Consider the following 24,151-nt stretch of genomic DNA (forward strand, 5'->3'; position numbering starts at 1 on the left):
TGCTGGAATGTAATGGCAAAAGACTTTGCTTGTTTCGCGATAGGATCTGTTTTCAGTCTTGGCACTCAGCTGAGTGTGACCAGTTTCGCGAAGAGGCCTAGGTTGGGCTGCGTTTACTGGTGTCATTCTCCTCCTCCTCCCCTCTTTTCTCCCTCTCTTCTGTCCACAGGTATTGCAGTTGTTGAGTATTTATGAACTTTTAAATATTCTGTTCCTGGACTCTTTATTAAAAATGCATTTACTGTAGATAGTTCGAAAGTTTGATTTTGTATGTTTTGCTCTGTAATTCGTGTTTAATTCTAATGTTCAAATTAAATAAAGTGTGTGTTTTATCGAACACATAAAATTTATATTTCAGTGTTTGTGTCCTTCAATTTCAGATGCAATCTCAATTTACTATTACAGGTGCTTAATAGGAATATTTGAGGAGTGGTCAAGTGAAATGTATTTTAACATTCTAAATGTTTGTTTTTTTCCGTTTTCCCACTAATAAATTGAATGGTCATAACTTTTAAATGATAGATTATATTTCTAATCTGTCTGCTACTCTACATTGCCAACAAAATTACATATATTTCATACACTCATGATCATACACACCCGGTCCCTTATCAGGCTAATCAAGCCTCCGAGAGGGACAAAGGCCGACTGCGGAGGATTGATAGTTTACGGACATGTCCGTCATGTGTGTGTTTGTCTTTAAGTTGCTCATTAAAATATTATTTACATCGTCAAGCCAGTTCTCGTCTCCTCCTTTCCACTGAACGTCGTTATGCTGCGTTCACACCGGACGCGAATAGCGCGTCAAATTCGCGCCTACCGCGTCTAGTTATACGCTTGACCACTTTGAATCCATTCGCGCGTCAAGAGCGAAATTGACGCGCGTAAAAAACAAAAGTTTGAAGCGAAATTTACGCGCGTGACGCGCGTCAGAGGCGAAATCCGTTGACGGCCATCTTTTTACAAGATGGCTGATGTTGATCGAGCATTCGTGGAGAGAGTCACCGCTCTGTATTTGCTCTGGAGAGCAGAACAGCGGCATATGGGTCGTCGTCGCCGTACTTGGGTCCACCAGACCCTCCGGAGGCGTTCCCAGTTCGGCGAATTTCATCATTTGCTCCAGGAGCTGCGCCTGGATGACGGCCGCTTTCAGCGGTACTTCCGCTTGTCCCGCGCCCAGTTTGATGACCTGTTGTCCCGCATCGGAGCGAGGATACAGGCGCTCTATCCCAGCTGTGGAGCGCCTGTCCATCTGTCTTCGGTTAGTAAATGTATATAAAATGTTAAATACAGTATATTAAATATATGTTAATTTACGCTATGCTAGCAATGTTTTTCAAACTGTGTGGTACGGATACCACTTTTGGTGCTCTTTCTAGTGATACTCAGTTAACTGCTGTAACGTTAACCAAAAAAATAAAATATTATTTTGGCAGACGTGATAATGTCTCTATCTGTAAGCAATATGTAGTGCTCTTTCTAGTGATAACGTTACTCGGTTAACTGCTATAACCTAAAAATGATACTGTCATGTCTCTATCTGTAAGCAATTGTAGTAACGTTACTCTTTCTTTTGATAATCAGTTGGTTATTGGCACACTAGTGATTTAAACCATATACACATATACCCTTTTGTTTTGAAGATTCAAAACTTTGTTAAATTGCTTGCAAAATTGCTAGCAAACAAACAAATATGGTGCATTAAAGTAAAACAGACTGGTTATTGTATATAGTTGAATATGTAACTACAAGTGTACTTATAAAAATATTTTCTAGGTTTCTTGCCACAGGGGACTCATTCAGGACCATAGCGTCCAGCTTCAGGGTTGGTGTCTCAACAGTGAGCCAGATCGTCCACCAGGTTGTGACTGCAATCTGGGACTGTCTTGTGGAGCAGTACATGGCTGTGCCCACCACTGATGACTGGAGGTCCATCGCAGAAGGATTCCAGGAGCGGTGGAACTACCCTCTATGCTGTCCTCCAGAGAGGCGTGTCTTCAATTACCGCCTCTCCAGAGCCAGGCTGGTGGTGGAGAACGCCTTTGGCATCCTCTCCTCACAGTGGAGGATGTACCGCCGCCTCATCGAGGTCCACCCAGAAGTTGCGGAGAAGTGTGTGAAGGCGACGTGTCTTCTCCACAACTTTCTGAGGTGTTCGGAGGGGAGAGAGGCACCTGCTGCGAGGGGCGCGGGACATGCTGGAGAGGAGCCACTGCCAGGTCTGGGTCGGGTTGCGGCCAACAACTCCTCCAGAGAGGCACTCCGGGTGAGGGATGTCTTCATGGCACACTTCTCGGCGGAGGGAGCAGTACCATGGCAGCCGACGGAGTAGCGTTTGAAGTCCTCCTCATGACTTCCCCACAACGGCTCTTTTAAGAGCCACCCACAAACCTATAAAGAGCTAAACTATCTAAAAATAGTCCATTATTATTAATATATATATATTTTTTTTTTCCCAGGTTGTCAGCCCCAGTTCCAGGATGTCAGGTCCACAACATGCACATTTGTTAAATTGAGACTTTTTAAAAATGTCAGGTTTTCCATGGTAGTATATCAGGTTAAATTATTTATTTTTGTTTTGATGATAAATGGAGCCAGCCTCAAAAAGTAATTAACCTGTCCTGTGTTTTTTTCCTTATTCAACACTGTCCAGACACTAATGTTGGTTGTCTTTACATTACAATAATAGTGTTTCATATAATCTAGATTTAGATATGGAATAAATAGCAATCAATACAAAATCAAAATGTCTCATATATTGAAATCAAGTTATGTGATAAAAGATTTGCTTTGTTTGTGCATTAGAACCACACCAGGCATTTAGTCATATTGCAAAATAATTTATTGAGGCCAAACATATGAAGTAATTTTAGGTATAACATTAAAAAACATATTTAGGCAAAACGTAAAAAAAATTATTTAGGCAAAACATATAAAATAACAATATGAACTGAAAAAAATGAACAATATGTGCAAACTATTTACATTAAGAGACAGGAACAAAAAGGACCTCGCTTGGAAGGTGGAAGAGCCACAGGGAATGGCATAGGAGAAGAGGAAGGAGGGCAGCAGGCAGCTAGGCTCCTGATTGGTTAACGCGGCGCGAATTGACGCCAAAGTTCAGATTTTTCAACTCGGGCGGCAGACGCGAATTCGCGTCAAACGCGTGAATGCACAAAATGCACCATTCGCGCGTAACGCGCCAGACGCTCAATTCGCGCAATTCGCGCGAACTTGATGCGCGAATGAGGCGTATTCGCGTCTACCGCGCCGCGCTCTACGCCTCATTCGCGCCGCAGGAATTTTTTACGCGCGTAACGCGTCTTTGCATTGACTTAACATTGAAATCACTCGCGCCTGACGCGCTATTCGCGTCCGGTGTGAACGTAGCATTACACTGTTTCCCTCCCTTTGTCCCCTCCCTCATCCAGGTAGACCGGGATGACCTGCCTGCAGACGGGGCAAGAGGCACGCCCTAACTTTCTATCTAACATATTTTGTGTTCCACATAATGCAAAGCATCACACTGGTTTGGAACAACATGAGGGTATGGAAATTATGACAGAATATTAACTTATGGCTGAGCTATCACTTTAACGGGTTAGTTTACCCAAAGAAATGTATTCTCTCATCATTTACTCAACCACAAGATGTGTATGACTTCCTTTCTTCTGCAGAACACAAATTAAGATTTTTAGAAGAATGTTTTTGCCCTGTAGGCCAAAATTTGTATGCTCCACAAAGCACATAAAGGCAGAATAAAAGTAATCCATAATACGCCAGTAGTTAAATCCATATCTTCTAAAGTGATATGATAGGTGTGGGTGAGAAACAGATCAATATTTGTCATTTTTTCTAGAGAGCAGGGGCAATATGCAGAGAATGTGAATCACCAAAAACACAAGAAGAAGGTGATGAAGGTGATCTGTTTCTCTGTTCCCCTTCCGTTGCTCTCTCCACGTTGTGTCGGAGAAGCGACACTAGGAGTCTCTCGAGCACCGAATATACCTCTGATCTATGAAAAAAGGCCAATGAGAAGGCAGTCAGTATTTGCATACCCCGCCCTCAGACATACGGGTATAAAGGCGAGGCAAATACTAGAGTTCATTCAGAAATTTTCTTCGGAGCCGATGCTTGTGCATGCTGTTCGCGTGAAGACACACCCGTTCCTGTATTCAACTGACGCTACTGCATGCTGTTGGACTGAGGGCGCATTACAGCACCGATTTCTCATTGCACGGCAGTGCATATTGCCCCTGGGCGCTTCGACAGCGCAGTATAAACTCGAAAGAGTAATTAAAAGAGTGATTTCCTCTAAAAGAGCAAAATACACAGCGGTGTTGAACATCCTTTTCAGGACGCGGCTTTATAAAATGCCCTTCCGCCCCGTGTACTTCCTGGTAAAGTGCTCTCTGCTTCAGACGGCCACAGGCGTTGTCTCGTGTGTCTGGGCAGCGATCACACCGAGGCTGCGTTTGTGGATGGTTCATGTTCTCACTGCGAGAACATGACCATGACAATGTTGCAGTCGCGGCTCGCTTTCAACCGAAAGCAAGCCACTCCAGCCACCCCCCGCATTGTTCCTTCTAACCACGGGATTGAGGATGGTGCGAGTGGCACTGGAAGCGATTTGGGGATGGAAGCGGGCGCAGCTCTGTCGGGTACCCCCCTCGGACCACCCGTCCCCCGGCACGCTCGTTGACTCCCGTCCATGCTCGTGGCAACAGCGGCTCGCCTATCCTGTAGAGCTAGAAGTGGATGAGCTCGCCGCTGCATCGGAGAGCGCGGTGTCTGACGCGGATGACTCCCTTGGGCTGCCGCCTTCGTGCCAGCATGCCCAAGCCGAGGCTGACACTCAGATGTCCGACATGTTGTCCCAGGCGGCCGCCAGCGTGGCCTTGGACCGGAACCTCCCGTCCTCCCCACAGCCATCGCGGTTGGATGACTGGTTCCTGGGGTCCGGGCCCCGCTCACAGCCGCGCCCCCCCCCGGTCCCGTTTTTCCCGGAAGTGCACGATGAGCTGACGTCGTTGTGGAGGGCATCGTTCACCACACGACATCACAAAGCCACACGCTCATCCATTCTCGCTACCCTCGACGGCGGAGCGGCCCACGGGTACACGGCGATCCCCCCGGTGGATAGGGCTGTTGCGCTCCATCTATGTCCCGGAAACCCTACCACCTGGCGCGGTCGCCCTGTACTTCCTTCTAAGGCCTGTAGGACAACATCCTCGCTGACAGCGAATAAATGCCGCTTCCGCCCTGCATGCCATGACCCTCCTGCAAGTCCATCAGGCCAAGATGCTCAAAGAATTGCATGTGGGTAGCCCTGATCCCAACGTGCTGTGGGAACTGCGCTCAGCGATCACCCTCGCCCTCAGAGCCACGAAGGTCACAGCGCAGTCACTCGGGCAGGCGATGGCCACCTTCGTGGTCCAGGAACGACACCTATGGCTGAACCTGGTCGAGATGCAAGGTCTCTTTGGCGACACCGTCGAGGACTTCACCCAGCAGTTCTCCGTGGTGAAGAAACAGACGGAGGCAATATCACATATCCTGCCCCGCCGCAAGCCTGCCGCCTCGGGCCCTGCCCCGTCTGCTCGCCGAGGGAGTACCCCTGCGAGGAAACAACAAGCTGCTCCGCCTCAACCTGAGCCCAGCTCTCAGCCCACGCGTCAAGCGCTCTGCAGGAAGCAGGCGCCCCCCCTCTCACGGACCCCCTCGAGGACCCGGAAGGCTCCCAGGCGCTCCTGAGACGGACGACCCAGAGACCAAGACGTTAGCTCCGGAGATGGTAAGACCACACCATCCCCCGGTGGAGGGCCGGGAGGACAATTTTTCCTTGAAAACGTATCAGTTGCCGCTCCCCTTAACCGGGGCAGCGGTACCCAAATTCTCAATAAAAGAGCTATTTCCTTTGTCTCTGGGTCATCTGGCCTGCAAATGCCGTTCTCACGGCACTCTGCCCCCAAATCTCAACAGTCCCGACACGCTGGACACGGCCCCAGGTCTGCCTTCAGCCCCACGACTGTTCCCTGGCCGGCCTCAGAAATATATCTTAGGCAGCTCTTGCCCTGCTCCGAGAAGCCGGCATCCACATACTCAATTACCTCGAAGACTGGTTCATACTGGCCCACTCCTGAGAGTTACTATGCGCTCACAGAGACCAGGTGCTCAGGCACCTCAGCCACTTGGGGCTTCAGGTCAACCGAGAAAAGAGCAAGCTCACCCCGGTTCAGAGCATCTCCTTTCTCAGCATGGAGTTAGACTCAGTCTCAATGTCCGCACGTCTCACCAACGAGCGTGCGCAGTCGGTGCTGAGATGTCTCGCCAAATTCAGGCCAGGCACAACGTCCCTCTAAAACTCTTCCTGAGGCTCCTGGAGCATATAGCATCCTCCGCCGCAACCACGCTGCTGGGGTTGATGCATATGAGACAGCTTCAGCACTGGCTTCAGACTCGAGTTCCGAGACGAGCATGGCGCCACGGCACGCACCGTGTGACAATCACCCCTGCCTGCCGAAAAACACTCAAACCCTGGACAGACTTCTGCTTTCTACGGGCAGGAGTGCCCCTGCAGCAGGTGTCCCGATGTGTCCTGGTCACTACCAACGCCTCCAGATTGGGTTGGGGTGCCGTGTGCAAAGGGCACGCAGCTGCGGGCCTTTGGAGAGGGGCCCCGCTGCGCTGGCATATAAATTGCCCATTGTTGTTGACTGTTTTCTTTGCCCTGCGGAGGTTTCTCCCGTTAATTCAAGACAAACATGTCCTAATCAGGTCAGACAGCACCACTGCGGTAGCGTACGGTCACTGCGTGCATCTCACATTCCCGGCAAGCTCAATGTGGTAGCGGACGCACTATCACGACAAAGCTTACTCGGCGGAGAGTGTTGGATCCACCCCCAGTCGGTCCAGCTGATTTGGGAACGGTTCAGCAGAGCCCAGGTAGACCTGCTTGCCTCCCGAGAGACCTCCCACTGCCCGCTCTGGTACGGCCGAACAGAGGCTCCCCTTGGGACAGACGCGCTGGCACACAGCTGGCCCACGGGGCTACGCATTTCCCCCAGTGAGCCTTCTTGCACAGGTGCTGTGCAAGGTCAGGGAGGACGAGGAACAAGTCACACTAGTGGCTCCCTACTGGCCCAACCGGGCCTGGTTCTCGGACCTCTGGCATCCACATCCAGACCTCTGGAAACTTCACATCTGGTCCCTGGACGGGACGCGGAAGATCTAGCTGGTCTATTACCTACCGTCGTAGACACGATCAACCAAGCCAGAGCCCCTTCTACCAGTTAGCTTTACGCCCAGAAGTGGCGCTTGTTCGCAGATTGGTGTTCTTCCCGGGCTGAAGACCCACAGAGGTGCGCAGTTAGGTCAGTGCTCTTATTCCTGCAAGAGAGGCTGGAGGGGAGGCTGTCCCCTTCCACCCTAAAGGTGTATGTCGCTGCTATCGCGGCTCACCACAACACAGTAGACTGCAAGTCCCTTGGTAAGCACGACTTAATCATGAGGTTCCTAAGAGGCGCCCGGAGGCTAAATCCCTCCCGGCCAAGCCTTTCCCCTCCTGGGACCTCTCCGTAGTCCTTGCGGGCCTCCAGAGACCTCCCTTCGAGCCGCTAGAATCAGTTGGACTCATGGCCCTCTCTCTTAAGACTGCCCTGCTGATCGCGCTCGCTTCCATTAAGAGAGTCGGGGACCTGCAAGCATTCTCTGTTAGCGACACTTGCCTGGAGTTCGGTCCGGCAGACACTCATGTGATCCTAAGACCGCGACCAGGCTATGTGCCCAAGGTTCCTACCATGCCCTTCAGAGACCAGGTAGTGAACCTACAAGCGCTGCCCCGGGAGGAGGCAGACCCAGCCCCGTCGTTGGTGTGTCCGGTACATGCTTTGCGTACCTACCTGGACCGCACGCAGAGCTTTAAACGCTCTGAGCAGCTCTTTGTATGCTTTGGGGGACAGCGGAAAGGAAACGTTGTCTCCAAACAGAGGCTTTCCCACTGGGTAGTAGACGCCATTTCATTGACCTATCACACCCAGGCCGTGCCCCCCCCCTTGCGGATCCGAGCTCACTCAACAAGGAGTGTTGCGTCCTCGTGGGCACTGGGGTACCTCCCTAGCAGACATTTGTAGAGCAGCAGGTTGGGCAACACCCAACACCTTTACGAGATATTACAATCTGAGTCAGTTTCATCCTGTGTTTTTCAGGTCCGAGCCAGTAGAACTCGGTAACACGCTGATGGGCTGGCCGGGTGAATCGCTTGCATATACGCCCTTTCCCTCGCCTGAGGTAAAACTGTGCGTCTTTTTTTTCCAGGAGATTTCACTCAACTCGAATCCCAGGTCGATTCCACCCTAGCCCTCATGGGTCCGCAGTTCAGCGGAGGAACTTGCCGACCCAATCCACTGCGGGTATTCAGATCTACCCTGTACTGGAATAGGTGCTCCACAGAGTGAGGACTCCTACGCGGACTCCCCGTGTGCATTTTCCGCGATTTGGTCCCCTTACGAGCAGACCCGTGTTTTCCTTGGGTAAGTTTCGGCTGCCCCCCCGGTCGCCGTGTGTAGCAACTCCCCCCTCGCTGAGGTCAGATCTATCACCGCGCCACTTCCACGTGTCGCCTAATAACACATGTGATGTATTCATCACCTTACCTCCCCAAGGGGGAGCAGAAACTGTATAAAAATGCATGATTCTGAAGTGTAATTTCAGATGCTCCATGGACCACCTCAGCTTTGTTACTCTGTAATATAAGTCTACTTTTCAGAAACTAAGTCTACAGAAATGATTGACTTGACTACACTATGATTGCTGTTTTGAAGAAATCTGCTATGACAATGTCCCCTTCTCTTATTTCAAGCAATTTGATAGTATAGCGAAGTCCTTCATTTGGAATGGTAAACATCCCAGATTACATTTTAATAAGTTACATAGGCCGATTGACAAAGGTGGGCTAGGTCTACCCAAGATTTTATTTTATTATTATGCATTCAGTCTCATTTGTCACTTCCACCTGAGAGAGCGCCACCCTGGTTTGGAATTGAACAAAGTTTTTGCCCCTATTTTGCCATTACAAAGTATTTCTATTAAGTAGTTATGTCACACCCCATTATCTCGAATTTTAACATGATATGGATAAAAGTGTCCAGTTAAATGTTGCCTTGAGCATATGGCTGAACCCTAAATTATGTATTAAAAGGTCCCCATTCTGCTGGTTAAAGTGGATTGTGAGAGGGGTTACTACACTCTGTGACCTACAGTGGTGGCCAAAAATATTGGCACCCTTGGTAAATATGAGCAAAGAAGGCTGTGAAAAATATGTTTTAATTGTTTATCCTTTTGATCTTTCATTCAAAATATTCACAAAGATAATGTATATCATACAATTGCAAAAATAAAAAAACATATTTTTTGTCAAATATATGTGTGGCACAACTATTGGCACCTCTAGAAATTCTTATGGATAAAATATATCTGAAGTATATTCCCCTTCATATTTTACATATTTTAATACACCTGGGTGACTAGGAACATGAAATTGTTCAGCCATGGGTTCCTATTTCAGAGGGGTATAAATATGAAGTAACACACAAGCCAAATTCCCTTAGTCATCGATCACAATGGGTAAGACCAAAGAATAAAGTTATGATGTACAGCAAAAGGTTGTTGAGCTTCACTAAATGGAAAATGGATATAAGAAAATAGCTAAAGCATTGAAAATACCCATTTCCACTATCAGGGCAATAATTAAGACGTTCCAGTCAATTGGAGATACTAAGAATCGACCTGGAAGAGGACGCATGTCTATATTGTTTCCAAGCATGGTGAGGAGGATGGTTCGAGTGGCCAAAAATTCTCCAAGGATCACAGCTGGAGAATTGCAAAAATTTGTTGGGTCTTGGGGTCAGAATGTCTCCAAAACTACAGTCAGACGTCACCTACATCACAACAATTTGTTTGGGAGTGTTTCAAAATAAAAGCCTCTGCTCTCATCAATCTCAAACAAATTAGTGTCTTCGTTTTGCCAGACACAACTGGAACTTCAAATAGGGCATGGTTCTATGGTCAGATAAAACAAATTTAGAGCTTTTTGGCAGCAAACACCAGAGATGGGTTTGGTGCACACAGAGAGGCAGCCATATGGAAAAGTACCTCATGGCCACGGTTAAATATGGTGGTGGATCTTTAACATTGTGAGGCTGTTTTTCGTCCCAGAACATCTTGTTCGGATACATGGCATCATATCAAAACCTGACTGCCTCAGCCAGAAAGCTTAAAATGGGCCCTGGTTGGCTATTCCAGCAAGACAATGATCCAAAACACACATCAAAATCAACACAAAAATGGTTCACTGGCCACAAAATCAAGGTTTTGTAATGGCCATCACAGTCTCCTGATCTGAACCAAATAGAAAACCTGTGGGGTGAGCTGAAGAGGAGAGTCCACCACGTGGACCTCGGAATTTGAAGGATCTGGAGATATTCTGTATGGAGGAATGGTCTCAGATCCCTTGCCAGGTGTTCTCCAACCTCATTGTGCATTATAGGAGAAGACTCAGAGCTGTTAACTTGGCAAATGGAGATTGCACAAAGTATTGAATAAAAGGGTGCCAATAATTGTGCCACACATATATGACAAAAATATATATATTTTTTATCAAACTTGTTTGCATGTTTGATATCCATTAGATATCCAATCAATTGGATATTTTTCACAGCTTTCCTTGCTCATATTTACCAAGTGTGCCAATATGTTTGGCCACCACTGTATATGAGAGTGGAGTGTTTAGATATTTTGAAAATTTGGTGCAACACTTTGAGATTCCCAGATCTCAGTTCAATAGGTTTTTAAAGCTGCGCCACCTGCTCTGTAATATTTTTGGGATTAGCTCACACCCCCCTAAAGTGGCAGATATTCTGGGAGAGGTGAATAGTGCTTTTGAAAAGGTCATGAGGCATCGGTGTATTACTCCATGTTAATTCAGAGTCTGGGGGAAGTAGGACTTCTATCAAGAGAATATGGGAGAAAGATTTAAACTTGCTATTGGAGGAGGAAGTATGTGATAAGATTCTAAAAAATTTCAAGTCTGCATCTAGAGATGCAAGGGTTCACCTTATGCAATTCAATATATTACATAGATTCTATTGGACACCCTCTAGATTATATAGGCTTGGTCTTAAAGACACACCCACCTGCTGGCGATGCCAATCAGAAGATGGAGACACAATCTATGTTTTTTGGGGGTGTGCTACATTTCAAGAATTTTGATTGAAAGTTCATAGTTGTATGTGTGATGTTTTGAGCACTCAAATTGTATCCATTTATTTATAAATTTTAAAACACATAGAAATTTGGGTTCCGACCAATCTCACGATCGGCAGGAAAATAATTTTAAGGGGATAGAAGTCGGATGGAGCGCCCTCTTTTCAGAGTGGTGTGTGTAAATGGGGAGGGTGGCTGCTTTCGTGGAAGTGGTAAGTAGAAGACTGGTGTTTTGAGACTTATTTGTTAAGAAATCTGGCAATTATTAATTATTTGGGGGACTCTTGGGGAGGGGATGTGGAGATAGTTTAGTTTAATTATGTATGTTTATTATATTTTCTTTTTGGTTGTGTGTATGTGTGTGTGTGTGTGTGTGTGTGTGTGTGTGTGTGTGTGAAACGAGACCACCCTTGTGTTTCTATGACACTTCTATCCGGAGATATTCCTTTGATGTGTTTCATTAGAAGTCTATGGGACTTGTTGCTAAGGTGCTTTAAATTGTTGCTAGGGCGTGGCTTGATAGCTTCACAATGATCCTGATTGACTGATTGGTCGTCTGAGTAAAATGAGCCTGCCCCCTTGTCTCTATGACACTGTGATCCAGAGCTATGTTCAATACAAAATCACCATGCAGTTTCATTTCATGGGCCGTCCTACACCATTGTAAGTCAATGGGGGCAACTTTGGGCAGCTCCTGCCCCCCAGGGGTGCAACATTTACCCCATATTGAGGCATGCTCTTACAGAGCCTGCCAGCCTCTTCAAATGTAGCAAATCACACGTTTCTGCTAAATCCTCGCTGGAGCTGTGATGCGCCAAAGTTTGACTCAATGTTAAGTCTATGGGATTTTTCGGCTGCTTTTTTGCCCCTGGGGCAAATACCGTACCTCGATCGCTATAAAAGTCATAGCACACGTGTCCTCAATAGGCCGTTCGATTTGACACCTCATTCGTGGGTCTACGCCAAACGGTGCGGGACGAGTTAGGTGCCGAACTTTTGTACGGAGATATAAAAATAAAAATAAAAATAATAAGTATGTGAGATTACAATAGGATGCTTTGCAAGCACCACTAACTAGATGGGTACATTTCCTGAAGAAAATGTGAGTGGTGCTTGCCGTGGCAAAACTCGTCAAACAGCATGCTGTAACTTGAAAAGAACAAAAATCATGGTCATAAATAAATCAACCCAGAAGTCTGTACGATTTTCTGGTGCAGAAATATGTGATTTGTTACTCGGTTGCTAGGGTAAGCCCGTGTGGTTGCTATGCAGTTACCAAGGTAATACAATCATGGCTCCTTTCCATCCTGAGTGAAATAAGTCAACCCGGAAGTCTCTACGTTTTCTGATGCAGAGATATGTGATTTGTTACTCTGTTGCTAGGGTAACCCCATCTGGTTGCTAGGCAGTTACCATAGTGATACTAATCAAGTCTCCTTGCCATTCTGATTGAAATAAATCAACCCAGAACTCTGTACTATTTTCTGGTGCAGAGATATGTGATTTGTTACTCGGTTGCTAGGGTAACCCCATCTGGTTGCTATGCAGTTACCAAGGTAATACAATACATGGCTCCTTTACATCCTGAGTGAAATAAGTCAACCCGGAAGTCTCTACTATTTTCTGGTGCAGAGATATGTGATTTGGTACTCGGTTGCTAGGGTAACCCCATGTGGTTGCTAGGCAGTTACCATAGTGATACTGTTGAAGTCTCCTTGCTATCCTTATTGAAATAAGTCAGCCCGGAAGTCTCTACGTTTTTCTGATGCAGAGATATGTGAATTGTTAATCGGTTGCTAGGGTAACCCCATCTGGTTGCTAGGAAGTTACCATAGTGATACTAATCAAGTCTCCTTGCCATCCTGATTGAAATAAGTCAACCCGGAAGTCTCTATGTTTTTCTGATGCAGAGATATGTGATTTGTTACTCGGTTGCTAGGGTAACCCCATCTGGTTGCTAGGCAGTTACCATAGTGATACTAATCAAGTCTCCTTGCCATCCTGATTGAAATAAGTCAACCCGGAAGTCTGTATGTTTTTCTGATGCAGAGATATGTGATTTGTTACTCGGTTGCTAGGGTAACCCCATCTGGTTGCTAGGCAGTTACCATAGTGATACTAATCAAGTGTCCTTGCCATCCTGATTGAAATAAGTCAACCCGAAGTCTGTAGGATTTTCTGGTGCAGAGATATGTGATTTGTTACTCTGTTGCTAGGGTAACCCCATCTGGTTGCTAGGCAGTTACCATAGTGATACTTATGAAGTCTCCTTGCCATCCTGATTGAAATAAATCAACCCAGAAGTCTCTCTGATTTTCTGGTGCAGAGATATAGTTACTAGCTAAACGGTTGCTAGGGTACTCTGTTTAGTTGCTAGGAGTGGCTTGGCAGCTGCCAATCATGAATCTCCAAAGGCTGCTTGTCAGTATGAATGATATAAACCAACTCCCATGCCTCTGTGACATTCAGAATGGAAGATATCCCTCTATGGATTTTGGTTGCTAAGGTGCTCGACAATGGTTGCTAGGGAGGGGCTAGGAAGTGTTGATGTGATGCATGATTGGCTGTTTGCTGTCCCGAGTCAAACGAGACCACCCTTGTGTTTCTATGACACTTCTATCCGGAGATATCCCTTTGATGTCTTTCATTAGAAGTCTATGGGACTTGTTGCTAAGGTGCTCTTAAATGGTTGCTAGGGCGTGGCTTGATAGCTTCACAATGATCCTGAGAGACTGATTGGTCGTCTGAGTAAAATGAGCCCACCCCCTTGTCTCTATGACACTGTGATCCAGAGCTATGTTCAATACAAACCCTATGCCTTTCATTTCATGGGCCAGCCCTACACCATTATAAGTCAATTGGGGCATTTTTGGGCAGCTCCTGCCCCCAGGGGTGCAACTTTTACCCCATATTGAGGTATGCTCTACAGAGCCTGCCAGCCTCTTCAAATGTGGCAAATCACACGCTTCTGCGAAATCCTCGCTGGAGCTGTGACGCGCCAAAGTTTGTCGCAATGTTAAGTCTATGGGATTTTTCGGCCGCTTTTTGCCCCTGGGGCAAATACCGCACTCCGATCGCTTATAAAAGTCATAGCACACGTGTCCTCAATAGGCCGCTCGATTTGACACCTCATTCGTGGGTCTACGCCAAACGGTAAGCGGACGAAGTTAGGTGCCAAGCTTTGTTAAGAGATATAAAAATAAGTAAAAATAAAAATAACTAGATAGGTACATTTCCTGAAGAAAATGTGAGTGGTGCTTGCCGTGGCAAAACTCGCCAAATAGCCTGCTTGAAAAGAACAGAAATTGTGGTCATAAATAAATCAACCCAGAAGTCTGTATAATGTTCTGGTGCAGAAATATGTGATTTGTTAGTAGGTTGCTAGGGTAACCCCATGTGGTTGCTAGGCAGTTACCATAGTGATACTAATGAAGTGTCCTTGCCATCCTGATTGAAATAAGTCAACCCGGAAGTCTGTATGTTTTTGTGATGCAGAGATATGTGATTTGTTACTCTGTTGCTAGGGTAAGCCCATCTGGTTGCTAGGCAGTTACCATAGTGATACTAATCAAGTCTCCTGGCCATCCTGATTAAAATAAATCAACCCAGAAGTCTCTTCAATTTTCTGGTGCAGAGATATGTGATTTGTTACTCGGTTGCTAGGGTAACCCCTCCTTGTTGCTAGGCAGTTACCATAGTGATCATAATCAAGTGTCTTTGCCATCCTGATTGAAATAAACCAACCCAGAAGTATCTACGTTTTCTGATGCAGAGATATGTGATTTGTTACTTGGTTGCTAGGGTAACCCCATATGGTTGCTAGGCAGTTACCATAGTGATACTAATGAAGTGTCCTTGCCATCCTGAGTAAAATAAGTCAACCCGAAGTCTCTACTGTTTTGTAGTGCAGAGATATGTGATTTGTTACTCGGTTGCTAGGGTAACCCCATCTGGTTGCTAGGCAGTTACCATAGTGATAGTAATCAGGTCTCCTTGCCATCCTGAGTGAAATAAACCAACCCAGAAGTCTGTACGCTTTTCTGATGCAGAGATATGTGATTTGTTACTTGGTTGCTAGGGTAACCCCATATGGTTGCTAGGCAGTTACCATAGTGATAGTAATGAAGTCTCCTTGCCATCCTGAGTGAAATAAGTCAACCCGAAATCTCTACAAATTTCTGGTGGAAAGATATGTGATTTGTTACTCGGTTGCTAGGTTAACCCCATCTGGTTTCTAGGCAGTTACCATAGTGATACTAATCAAGTCTCCTGGCCATCCTGATTAAAATAAATCAACCCAGAATTCTCTTCAATTTTCTGGTGCAGAGATATGTGATTTGTTACTCGGTTGCTAGGGTAACCCCTCCTTGTTGCTAGGCAGTTACCATAGTGATCATAATCAAGTGTCTTTGCCATCCTGATTGAAATAAACCAACCCAGAAGTATCTACGCTTTTCTGATGCAGAGATATGTGATTTGTTACTTGGTTGCTAGGGTAACCCCATATGGTTGCTAGGCAGTTACCATAGTGATACTAATGAAGTCTCCTTGCCATCCTGAGTAAAATAAGTCAACCCGAAGTCTCTACTGTTTTCTAGTGCAGAGATATGTGATTTGTTACTCGGTTGCTAGGGTAACCCCATCTGGTTGCTAGGCAGTTACCATAGTGATAGTAATCAAGTGTCCTTGCCATCCTGAGTGAAATAAATCAACCCAGAGGTCTGTGATATTTTCTGGTGCAGAGATATGTGATTTGTTACTTGGTTGCTAGGGTAACCCCATCTGGTTGCTAGGCAGTTACCATAGTGATAGTAATAAAGTGTCCTTGCCATCCTGAATGAAATAAATCAACCCAGAGGTCTGTACTATTTTGTGGTGCAGAGATATGTGATTTGTTACTCGGTTGCTAGGGTAACCCCATCTGGTTGCTAGGCAGTTACCATAGTGATACTAATCAAGTGTCCTTGCCAGCCTGATTGAAATAAGTCAACCCGAAGTCTCTATGTTTTTGTGATGCAGAGATATGTGATTTGTTACTCGGTTGCTAGGGTAAGCCCATCTGGTTGCTAGGCAGTTACCATAGTGATACTAATGAAGTGTCCTTTCCATCCTGATTGAAATAAGTCAACCCGAAGTCTCTACGCTTTTCTGATGCAGAGATATGTGATTTGTTACTCGGTTGCTAGGGTAACCCCATCTGGTTGCTAGGCAGTTACCATAGTGATACTAATCAAGTCTCCTTGCCATCCTGATTGAAATAAATCAACCCAGAAGTCTCTCTGATTTTCTGGTGCAGAGATATAGTTACTGCTAAACGGTTGCTAGGGTACTCTGTTTAGTTGCTAGGAGTGGCTTGGCAGCTGCCAATCATGAATCTCCAAAGGCTGCTTGTCAGTATGAATGATATAAACCAACTCCCATGCCTCTGTGACATTCAGAATGGAAGATATCCCTCTATGGATTTTGGTTGTTAAGGTGCTCGACAATGGTTGCTAGGGAGGGGCTAGGAAGTGTTGAAGTGATGCATGATTGGCTGTTTGCTGTCCCGAGTCAAACGAGACCACCCTTGTGTTTCTATGACACTTCTATCCGGAGATATCCCTTTGATCTGTTTCAATAGAAGTCTATGGGACTTGTTGCTAAGGTGCTCTTAATGGTTGCTAGGGCGTGGCTTGATAGCTTCACAATGATCCTGAGAGACTGATTGGTCGTCTGAGTAAAATGAGCCCACCCCTCGCCTCTATGACACTGTGATCCAGAGCTATGTTCAATACAAATCCCTATGCCTTTTCATTTCATGGGCCGTCCTACACCATTATAAGTCAATTGGGGCATTTTTGGGCAGCTCCTGCCCCCAGGGGTGCAACTTTTACCCCATATTGAGGTATGCTCTACAGAGCCTGCCAGCCTCTTCAAATGTGGCAAATCACACGCTTTCTACGAAATCCTCGCTTGGAGCTGTGACGCGCCAAAGTTTGTCTCAATGTTAAGTCTATGTGATTTTTCGGCCGCTTTTTTGCCCCTGGGGCAAATACCGCACTCGACGCTTATAAAAGTCATAGCACACGTGTCCTCAATAGGTCGCTCGATTTGACACCTCATTCGTGGGTCTACGCCAAACGGTGCGGGACGAGTTAGGTGCCGAGTTTTGTTAAGAGATATAAAAATAAAAATAAAAACTAGATGGGTACATTTCCTGAAGAAAATGTGAGTGGTGCTTGCCGTGGCAAAACTCGCCAAACAGCATGTTGTAACTTGAAAATAACAAAAATTATGGTCATAAATAAACCAACCCAGAAATGTGTACGATGTTCTGGTGCAGAAATATGTGATTTGTTACTCGGTTGCTAGGGTAAGCCCGTGTGGTTGCTATGCAGTTACCAAGGTAATACAATACATGGCTCCTTTCCATCCTGAGTGAAATAAGTCAACCCGAAGTCTGTAGTGTGTTCTGGTGCAGAGATATGTGATATGTTGCTCGGTTGCTAGGGTAACTCCATCTGGTTGCTAGGCAGTTACCATAGTGATACTAATCAAGTCTCCTGGCCATCCTGATTAAAATAAATCAACCCGAAGTCTCTATGTTTTTGTGATGCAGAGATATGTGATTTTTTACTCGGTTGCTAGGGTAACCCCATCTGGTTGCTAGGCAGATACCATAGTGATACTAATCAAGTGTCCTTGCCATCCTTATTGAAATAAGTCAACCCGAAGTCTCTACGCTTTTCTGATGCAGAGATATGTGATTTGTTACTCGGTTGCTAGGGTAAGCCCATCTGGTTGCTAGGCAGTTACCATAGTGATACTAATGAAGTCTCCTTGCCATCCTGATTGAAATAAGTCAACCCGAAGTCTCTATGTTTTTGTGATGCAGAGATATGTGATTTTTTACTCGGTTGCTAGGGTAACCCCATCTGGTTGCTAGGCAGATACCATAGTGATACTAATCAAGTGTCCTTGCCATCCTTATTGAAATAAGTCAACCCGAAGTCTCTACGCTTTTCTGATGCAGAGATATGTGATTTGTTACTCGGTTGCTAGGGTAAGCCCATCTGGTTGCTAGGCAGTTACCATAGTGATTCTAATGAAGTCTCCTTGCCATCCTGATTGAAGTAAGTCAACCCGAAGTCTCTATGTTTTTGTGATGCAGAGATATGTGATTTGTTACTCGGTTGCTAGGGTAAGCCCATCTGGTTGCTAGGCAGTTACCATAGTGATACTAATGAAGTGTCCTTGCCATCCTGATTGAAATAAGTCAACCCGAAGTCTCTACGCTTTTCTGATGCAGAGATATGTGATTTGTTACTCGGTTGCTAGGGTAACCCCATCTGGTTGCTAGGCAGTTAACATAGTGATACTTATCAAGTCTCCTTGCCATCCTGATTGAAATAAATCAACCCAGAAGTCTCTCTGATTTTCTGGTGCAGAGATATAGTTACTGCTAAACGGTTGCTAGGGTACTCTGTGTAGTTGCTAGGAGTGGCTTGGCAGCTGCCAATCATGAATCTCCAAAGGCTGCTTGTCAGTATGAATGATATAAACCAACTCCCATGCCTCTGTGACATTCAGAATGGAAGATATCCCTCTATGGATTTTGGTTGTTAAGGTGCTCGACAATGGTTGCTAGGGAGGGGCTAGGAAGTGTTGAAGTGATGCATGATTGGCTGTTTGCTGTCCCGAGTCAAACGAGACCACCCTTGTGTTTCTATGACACTTCTATCCGGAGATATCCCTTTGATCTTTTTCAATAGAAGTCTATGGGACTTGTTGCTAAGGTGCTCTTAATGGTTGCTAGGGCGTGGCTTGATAGCTTCACAATGATCCAGAGAGACTGATTGGTTGTCTGAGTAAAATGAGCCCACCCCCTCGCCTCTATGACACTGTGATCCAGAGCTATGTTCAATACAAATCCCTATGCCTTTTCATTTCATGGGCCGCCCTACACCATTATAAGTCAATTGGGGCATTTTTGGGCAGCTCCTGCCCCCAGGGGTGCAACTTTTACCCCATATTGAGGTATGCTCTACAGAGCCTGCCAGCCTCTTCAAATGTGGCAAATCACACGCTTCTACTAAATCCTCGCTTGGAGCTGTGACGCCAAAGTTTGTCTCAATGTTAAGTCTATGGGATTTTTCGGCCGCTTTTTGCCCCTGGGGCAAATACCGCACTCCGATCGCTTATAAAAGTCATAGCACACGTGTCCTCAATAGGCCGCTCGATTTGATACCTCATTCGTGGGTCTACGCCAAACGGTGCGGACGAGTTAGGTGCCAAGTTTTGTTAAGAGATATAATAAAATAAAAATAAAAGTATAATAAGTATGTGAGATTACAATAGTGATGCTTGCAAGCACCACTATAATAAGTATGTGAGATTACAATAGTGATGCTTTGCAAGCACCACTAACTAGATAGGTACATTTCCTGAAGAAAATGTGAGTGGTGCTTGCCGTGGCAAAACTCGCCAAATAGCCTGCTTGAAAAGAACAGAAATTGTGGTCATAAATAAATCAACCCAGAAGTCTGTATAATGTTCTGGTGCAGAAATATGTGATTTGTTAGTAGGTTGCTAGGGTAACCCCATGTGGTTGCTAGGCAGTTACCATAGTGATACTAATCAAGTGTCCTTGCCATCCTGATTGAAATAAGTCAAACCGAAGTCTGTATGTTTTTGTGATGCAGAGATATGTGATTTGTTACTGGTTGCTAGGGTAAGCCCATCTGGTTGCTAGGCAGTTACCATAGTGATACTAATGAAGTCTCCTTTCCATCCTGATTGAAATAAGTCAACCCGAAGTCTCTACGCTTTTCTGATGCAGAGATATGTGATTTGTTACTCGGCTGCTAGGGTAACCCCATCTGGTTGCTAGGCAGTTACCATAGTGATACTAATCAAGTGTCCTTGCCATCCTGATTGAAATAAATCAACCCAGAAGTCTCTCTGATTTTCTGGTGCAGAGATATAGTTACTGCTAAACGGTTGCTAGGGTACTCTGTTTAGTTGCTAGGAGTGGCTTGGCAGCTGCCAATCATGAATCTCCAAAGGCTGCTTGTCAGTATGAATGATATAAACCAACTCCCATGCCTCTGTGACATTCAGAATGGAAGATATCCCTCTATGGATTTTGGTTGTTAAGGTGCTCGACAATGGTTGCTAGGGAGGGGCTAGGAAGTGTTGATTTGATGCATGATTGGCTGTTTGCTGTCCCGAGTCAAACGAGACCACCCTTGTGTTTCTATGACACTTCTATCCGGAGATATCCCTTTGATCTGTTTCAATAGAAGTCTATGGGACTTGTTGCTAAGGTGCTCTTAATGGTTGCTAGGGCGTGGCTTGATAGCTTCACAATGATCCTGAGAGACTGATTGGTCGTCTGAGTAAAATGAGCCCACCCCCTCGTCTCTATGACACTGTGATCCAGAGCTATGTTCAATACAAATCCCTATGCCTTTTCATTTCATGGGCCGCCCTACACCATTATAAGTCAATTGGGGCATTTTTGGGCAGCTCCTGCCCCCAGGGGTGCAACTTTTACCCCATATTGAGGTATGCTCTTACAGAGCCTGCCAGCCTCTTCAAATGTGGCAAATCACACGCTTCTACTGAAATCCTCGCTTGGAGCTGTGACGCGCCAAAGTTTGTCTCAATGTTAAGTCTATGGGATTTTTCGGCTGCTTTTTGCCCCTGGGGCAAATACCGCACTCGATCGCTTATAAAAGTCATAGCACACGTGTCCTCAATAGGTCGCTCGATTTGACACCTCATTCGTGGGTCTACGCCAAACGGTGCGGGACGAAGTTAGGTGCCGAGTTTTGTTAAGAGATATAAAAATAAGAAAAATAAAAATAACTAGATAGGTACATTTCCTGAAGAAAATGTGAGTGGTGCTTGCCGTGGCAAAACTCGCGAAATAGCATGCTTGAAAAGAACAAAAATTATGGTCATAAATAAATCAACCCAGAAGTCTCTACGATTTTCTGATGCAGAGATATGTGATTTGTTACTCGGTTGCTAGGGTAAGCCCATCTGGTTGCTAGGCAGTTACCATAGTGATAGTAATGAAGTCTCCTTGCCATCCTGATTGAAATAAGTCAACCCGAAGTCTGTACTATTTTCTGGTGCAGAGATATGTGATTTGTTACTCGGTTGCTAGGGTAACCCCATGTGGTTGCTAGGCAGTTACCATAGTGATACTTATCAAGTCTCCTTGCTATCCAGAGTAAAATCAGTCAACCAGGAAGTCTCTACGATGTTCTGATCCAGAGATATGTGATTTGTTATTTGGTTGCTAGGGTAACCCCTCCTTGTTGCTAGGAAGTTACCATAGTGATACTTATGAAGTGTCCTTGCCATCCTGAGTGAAATAAACCAACCCAGAAGTCTCTACGCTTTTCTGATGCAGAGATATGTGATTTGTTAATTGGTTGCTAGGGTAACCCCATCTGGTTGCTAGGCAGTTACCATAGTGATACTAATGAAGTGTCCTTGCCATCCTGAGTTGAAATAAATCAACCCGAAGTCTGTACTCTTTTCTGGTGCCGAGATCTGTGATTTGTTTCTCGGTTGCTAGGGTAACCCCATCTGGTTGCTAGGCAGTTACCATAGTGATAGTAATCAAGTGTCCTTGCGATCCTGAGTGAAATAAATCAACCCGAAGTCAGTACTATTTTCTGGTGCAGAGATATGTGATTTGTTACTCGGTTGCTAGGGTAACCCCATCTGGTTGCTAGGCAGTTACCATAGTGATAGTAATCAAGTGTCCTTGCCATCCTGATTGAAATAAGTCAACCCAGAAGTATGTACGCTTTTCTGATGCAGAGATATGTGATTTGTTACTCGGTTGCTAGGGTAACCCCATGTGGTTGCTAGGCAGTTACCATATTGATACTAATGAAGTGTCCTTGCCATCCTGGTTGAAATAAATCAACCTGGAAGTCTGTACTCTTTCTGGTGCCGAGATATGTGATGTGTTTCTCGGTTGCTAGGGTAACCCCATCTGGTTGCTAGGCAGTTACCATAGTGATAGTAATCAAGTGTCCTTGCCATCCTGAGTGAAATAAATCAACCCGAAGTCAGTACTATTTTGTGGTGCAGAGATATGTGATTTGTTACTCGGTTGCTAGGGTAACCCCATCTGGTTGCTAGGCAGTAATCATAGTGATAGTAATCAAGTGTCCTTGCCATCCTGATTGAAATAAGTCAACCCGAAGTCTCTACGCTTTCTGATGCAGAGATATGTGATTTGTTACTTGGTTGCTAGGGTAACCCCATCTGGTTGCTAGGCAGTTACCATAGTGATAGTAATCAAGTGTCCTTGCCATCCTGATTGAAATAAGTCAACCCGGAAGTCTCGTACTGCTTTTCTGATGCAGAGATATGTGATTTGTTACTCGGTTGCTAGGGTAACCCCATCTGGTTGCTAGGCAGTTACCATAGTGATAGTAATCAAGTGTCCTTGCCATCCTGAGTGAAATAAATCAACCCGAAGTCAGTACTATTTTCTGGTGCAGAGATATGTGATTTGTTACTGGTTGCTAGGGTAACCCCATGTGGTTGCTAGGCAGTAATCATAGTGATAGTAATCAAGTGTCCTTGCCATCCTGATTGAAATAAGTCAACCCGAAGTCTCTACGCTTTTCTGATGCAGAGATATGTGATTTGTTACTCGGTTGCTAGGGTAACCCCATCTGGTTGCTAGGCAGTTACCATAGTGATAGTAATGAAGTGTCCTTGCCATCCTGAGTGAAATAAATCAACCCGAAGTCAGTACTATTTTCTGGTGCAGAGATATGTGATTTGTTACTCGGCTGCTAGGGTAACCCCATCTGGTTGCTAGGCAGTAATCATAGTGATAGTAATCAAGTGTCCTTGCCATCCTGATTGAAATAAGTCAACCCGAAGTCTCTACGCTTTTCTGATGCAGAGATATGTGATTTGTTACTCGGTTGCTAGGGTAACCCCATCTGGTTGCTAGGCAGTTACCTTAGTGATACTAATGAAGTGTCCTTGCCATCCTGATTGAAATAAATCAACCCAGAAGTTTCTCTGATTTTCTGGTGCAGAGATATAGTTACTGCTAAAGGGTTGCTAGGGTACTCTGTTTAGTTGCTAGGAGTGGCTTGGCAGCTGCCAATCATTAATCTCCAACGGCTGCTTGTCAGTATGAATGATATAAACCAACTCCCATGCCTCTGTGACATTCAGAATGGAAGATATCCTCTATGGATTTTGGTTGCTAAGGTGCTCGACAATGGTTGCTAGGGAGGGGCTAGGAAGTGTTGAGGTGATTCATGATTGGCTGTTTGCTGCCCCGAGTGAAACGAGACCACCCTTGTGTTTCTATGAAACTTCTATCCGAGATATCCCTTTGATGTCTTTTCATTAGAAGTGTATGGGACTTGTTGCTAAGGTGCTCTAAATTGTTGCTAGGGCGTGGCTTGATAGATTCAAAATGATCCTGAGATACTGATTGGTCGTCTGAGTAAAATGAGCCCGCCCCCATTGTCTCTATGACACTGTGATCCAGAGCTATGTTGAATACAAATCCCAATGCCATTTCATTTCATGGGCCGCCCTACACCATTGTAAGTCAATTGGGGCATTTTTGGGCAGCTCCTGCCCCCAGGGGTGCAACTTTTACCCCATTTTGAGGTATGCTCTTACAGAGCCTGCCAGCCTCTTCAAATGTGGCAAATCACACGCTTCTGCTAAATCCTCGCTGGAGCTGTGACGCCACAAAGTTTGTCGCAATGTTAAGTCTATGGGATTTTTCGCCGCTTTTTTGCCCCTGGGGCAATTACCGCACTCGATCGCTTATAAAAGTCATAGCACACGTGTCCTCAATAGGCCGCTCGATTTGACACCTCATTCGTGGGTCTACGCCAAACGG

General features: G+C 45.5%; 1 protein-coding gene across 1 annotated transcript; it reads left to right on the forward strand.

The window, feature by feature from the left end:
* The first annotated feature begins 773 nt into the window (after window positions 1-773).
* Window positions 774-2,417, forward strand: LOC127644220 (uncharacterized). The gene is made up of 2 exons (XM_052127285.1): window positions 774-1,261; window positions 1,777-2,417. The coding sequence occupies exons 1-2, from the start codon at window positions 975-977 to the stop codon at window positions 2,330-2,332; spliced, it is 843 nt and encodes a 280-aa protein (XP_051983245.1). The 5' UTR covers window positions 774-974; the 3' UTR covers window positions 2,333-2,417.
* Window positions 2,418-24,151: the final 21,734 nt, after the last annotated feature.

The sequence above is a fragment of the Xyrauchen texanus genome, chromosome 5, assembly GCF_025860055.1.
Source record: "Xyrauchen texanus isolate HMW12.3.18 chromosome 5, RBS_HiC_50CHRs, whole genome shotgun sequence".
Classification (NCBI taxonomy): domain Eukaryota; kingdom Metazoa; phylum Chordata; class Actinopteri; order Cypriniformes; family Catostomidae; genus Xyrauchen; species Xyrauchen texanus.

What these genes read in the sequence shown, in the direction of transcription:
- LOC127644220 (XM_052127285.1), top strand. Translation starts at nt 975, where the DNA reads ATGTTGATCGAGCATTCGTGGAGAGAGTCACCGCTCTGTATTTGCTCT. An exon ending in CGCCTGTCCATCTGTCTTCG is followed by an intron (nt 1,262 to 1,776) that starts GTTAGTAAATGT and finishes AATATTTTCTAG; the next exon opens with GTTTCTTGCCACAGGGGACT.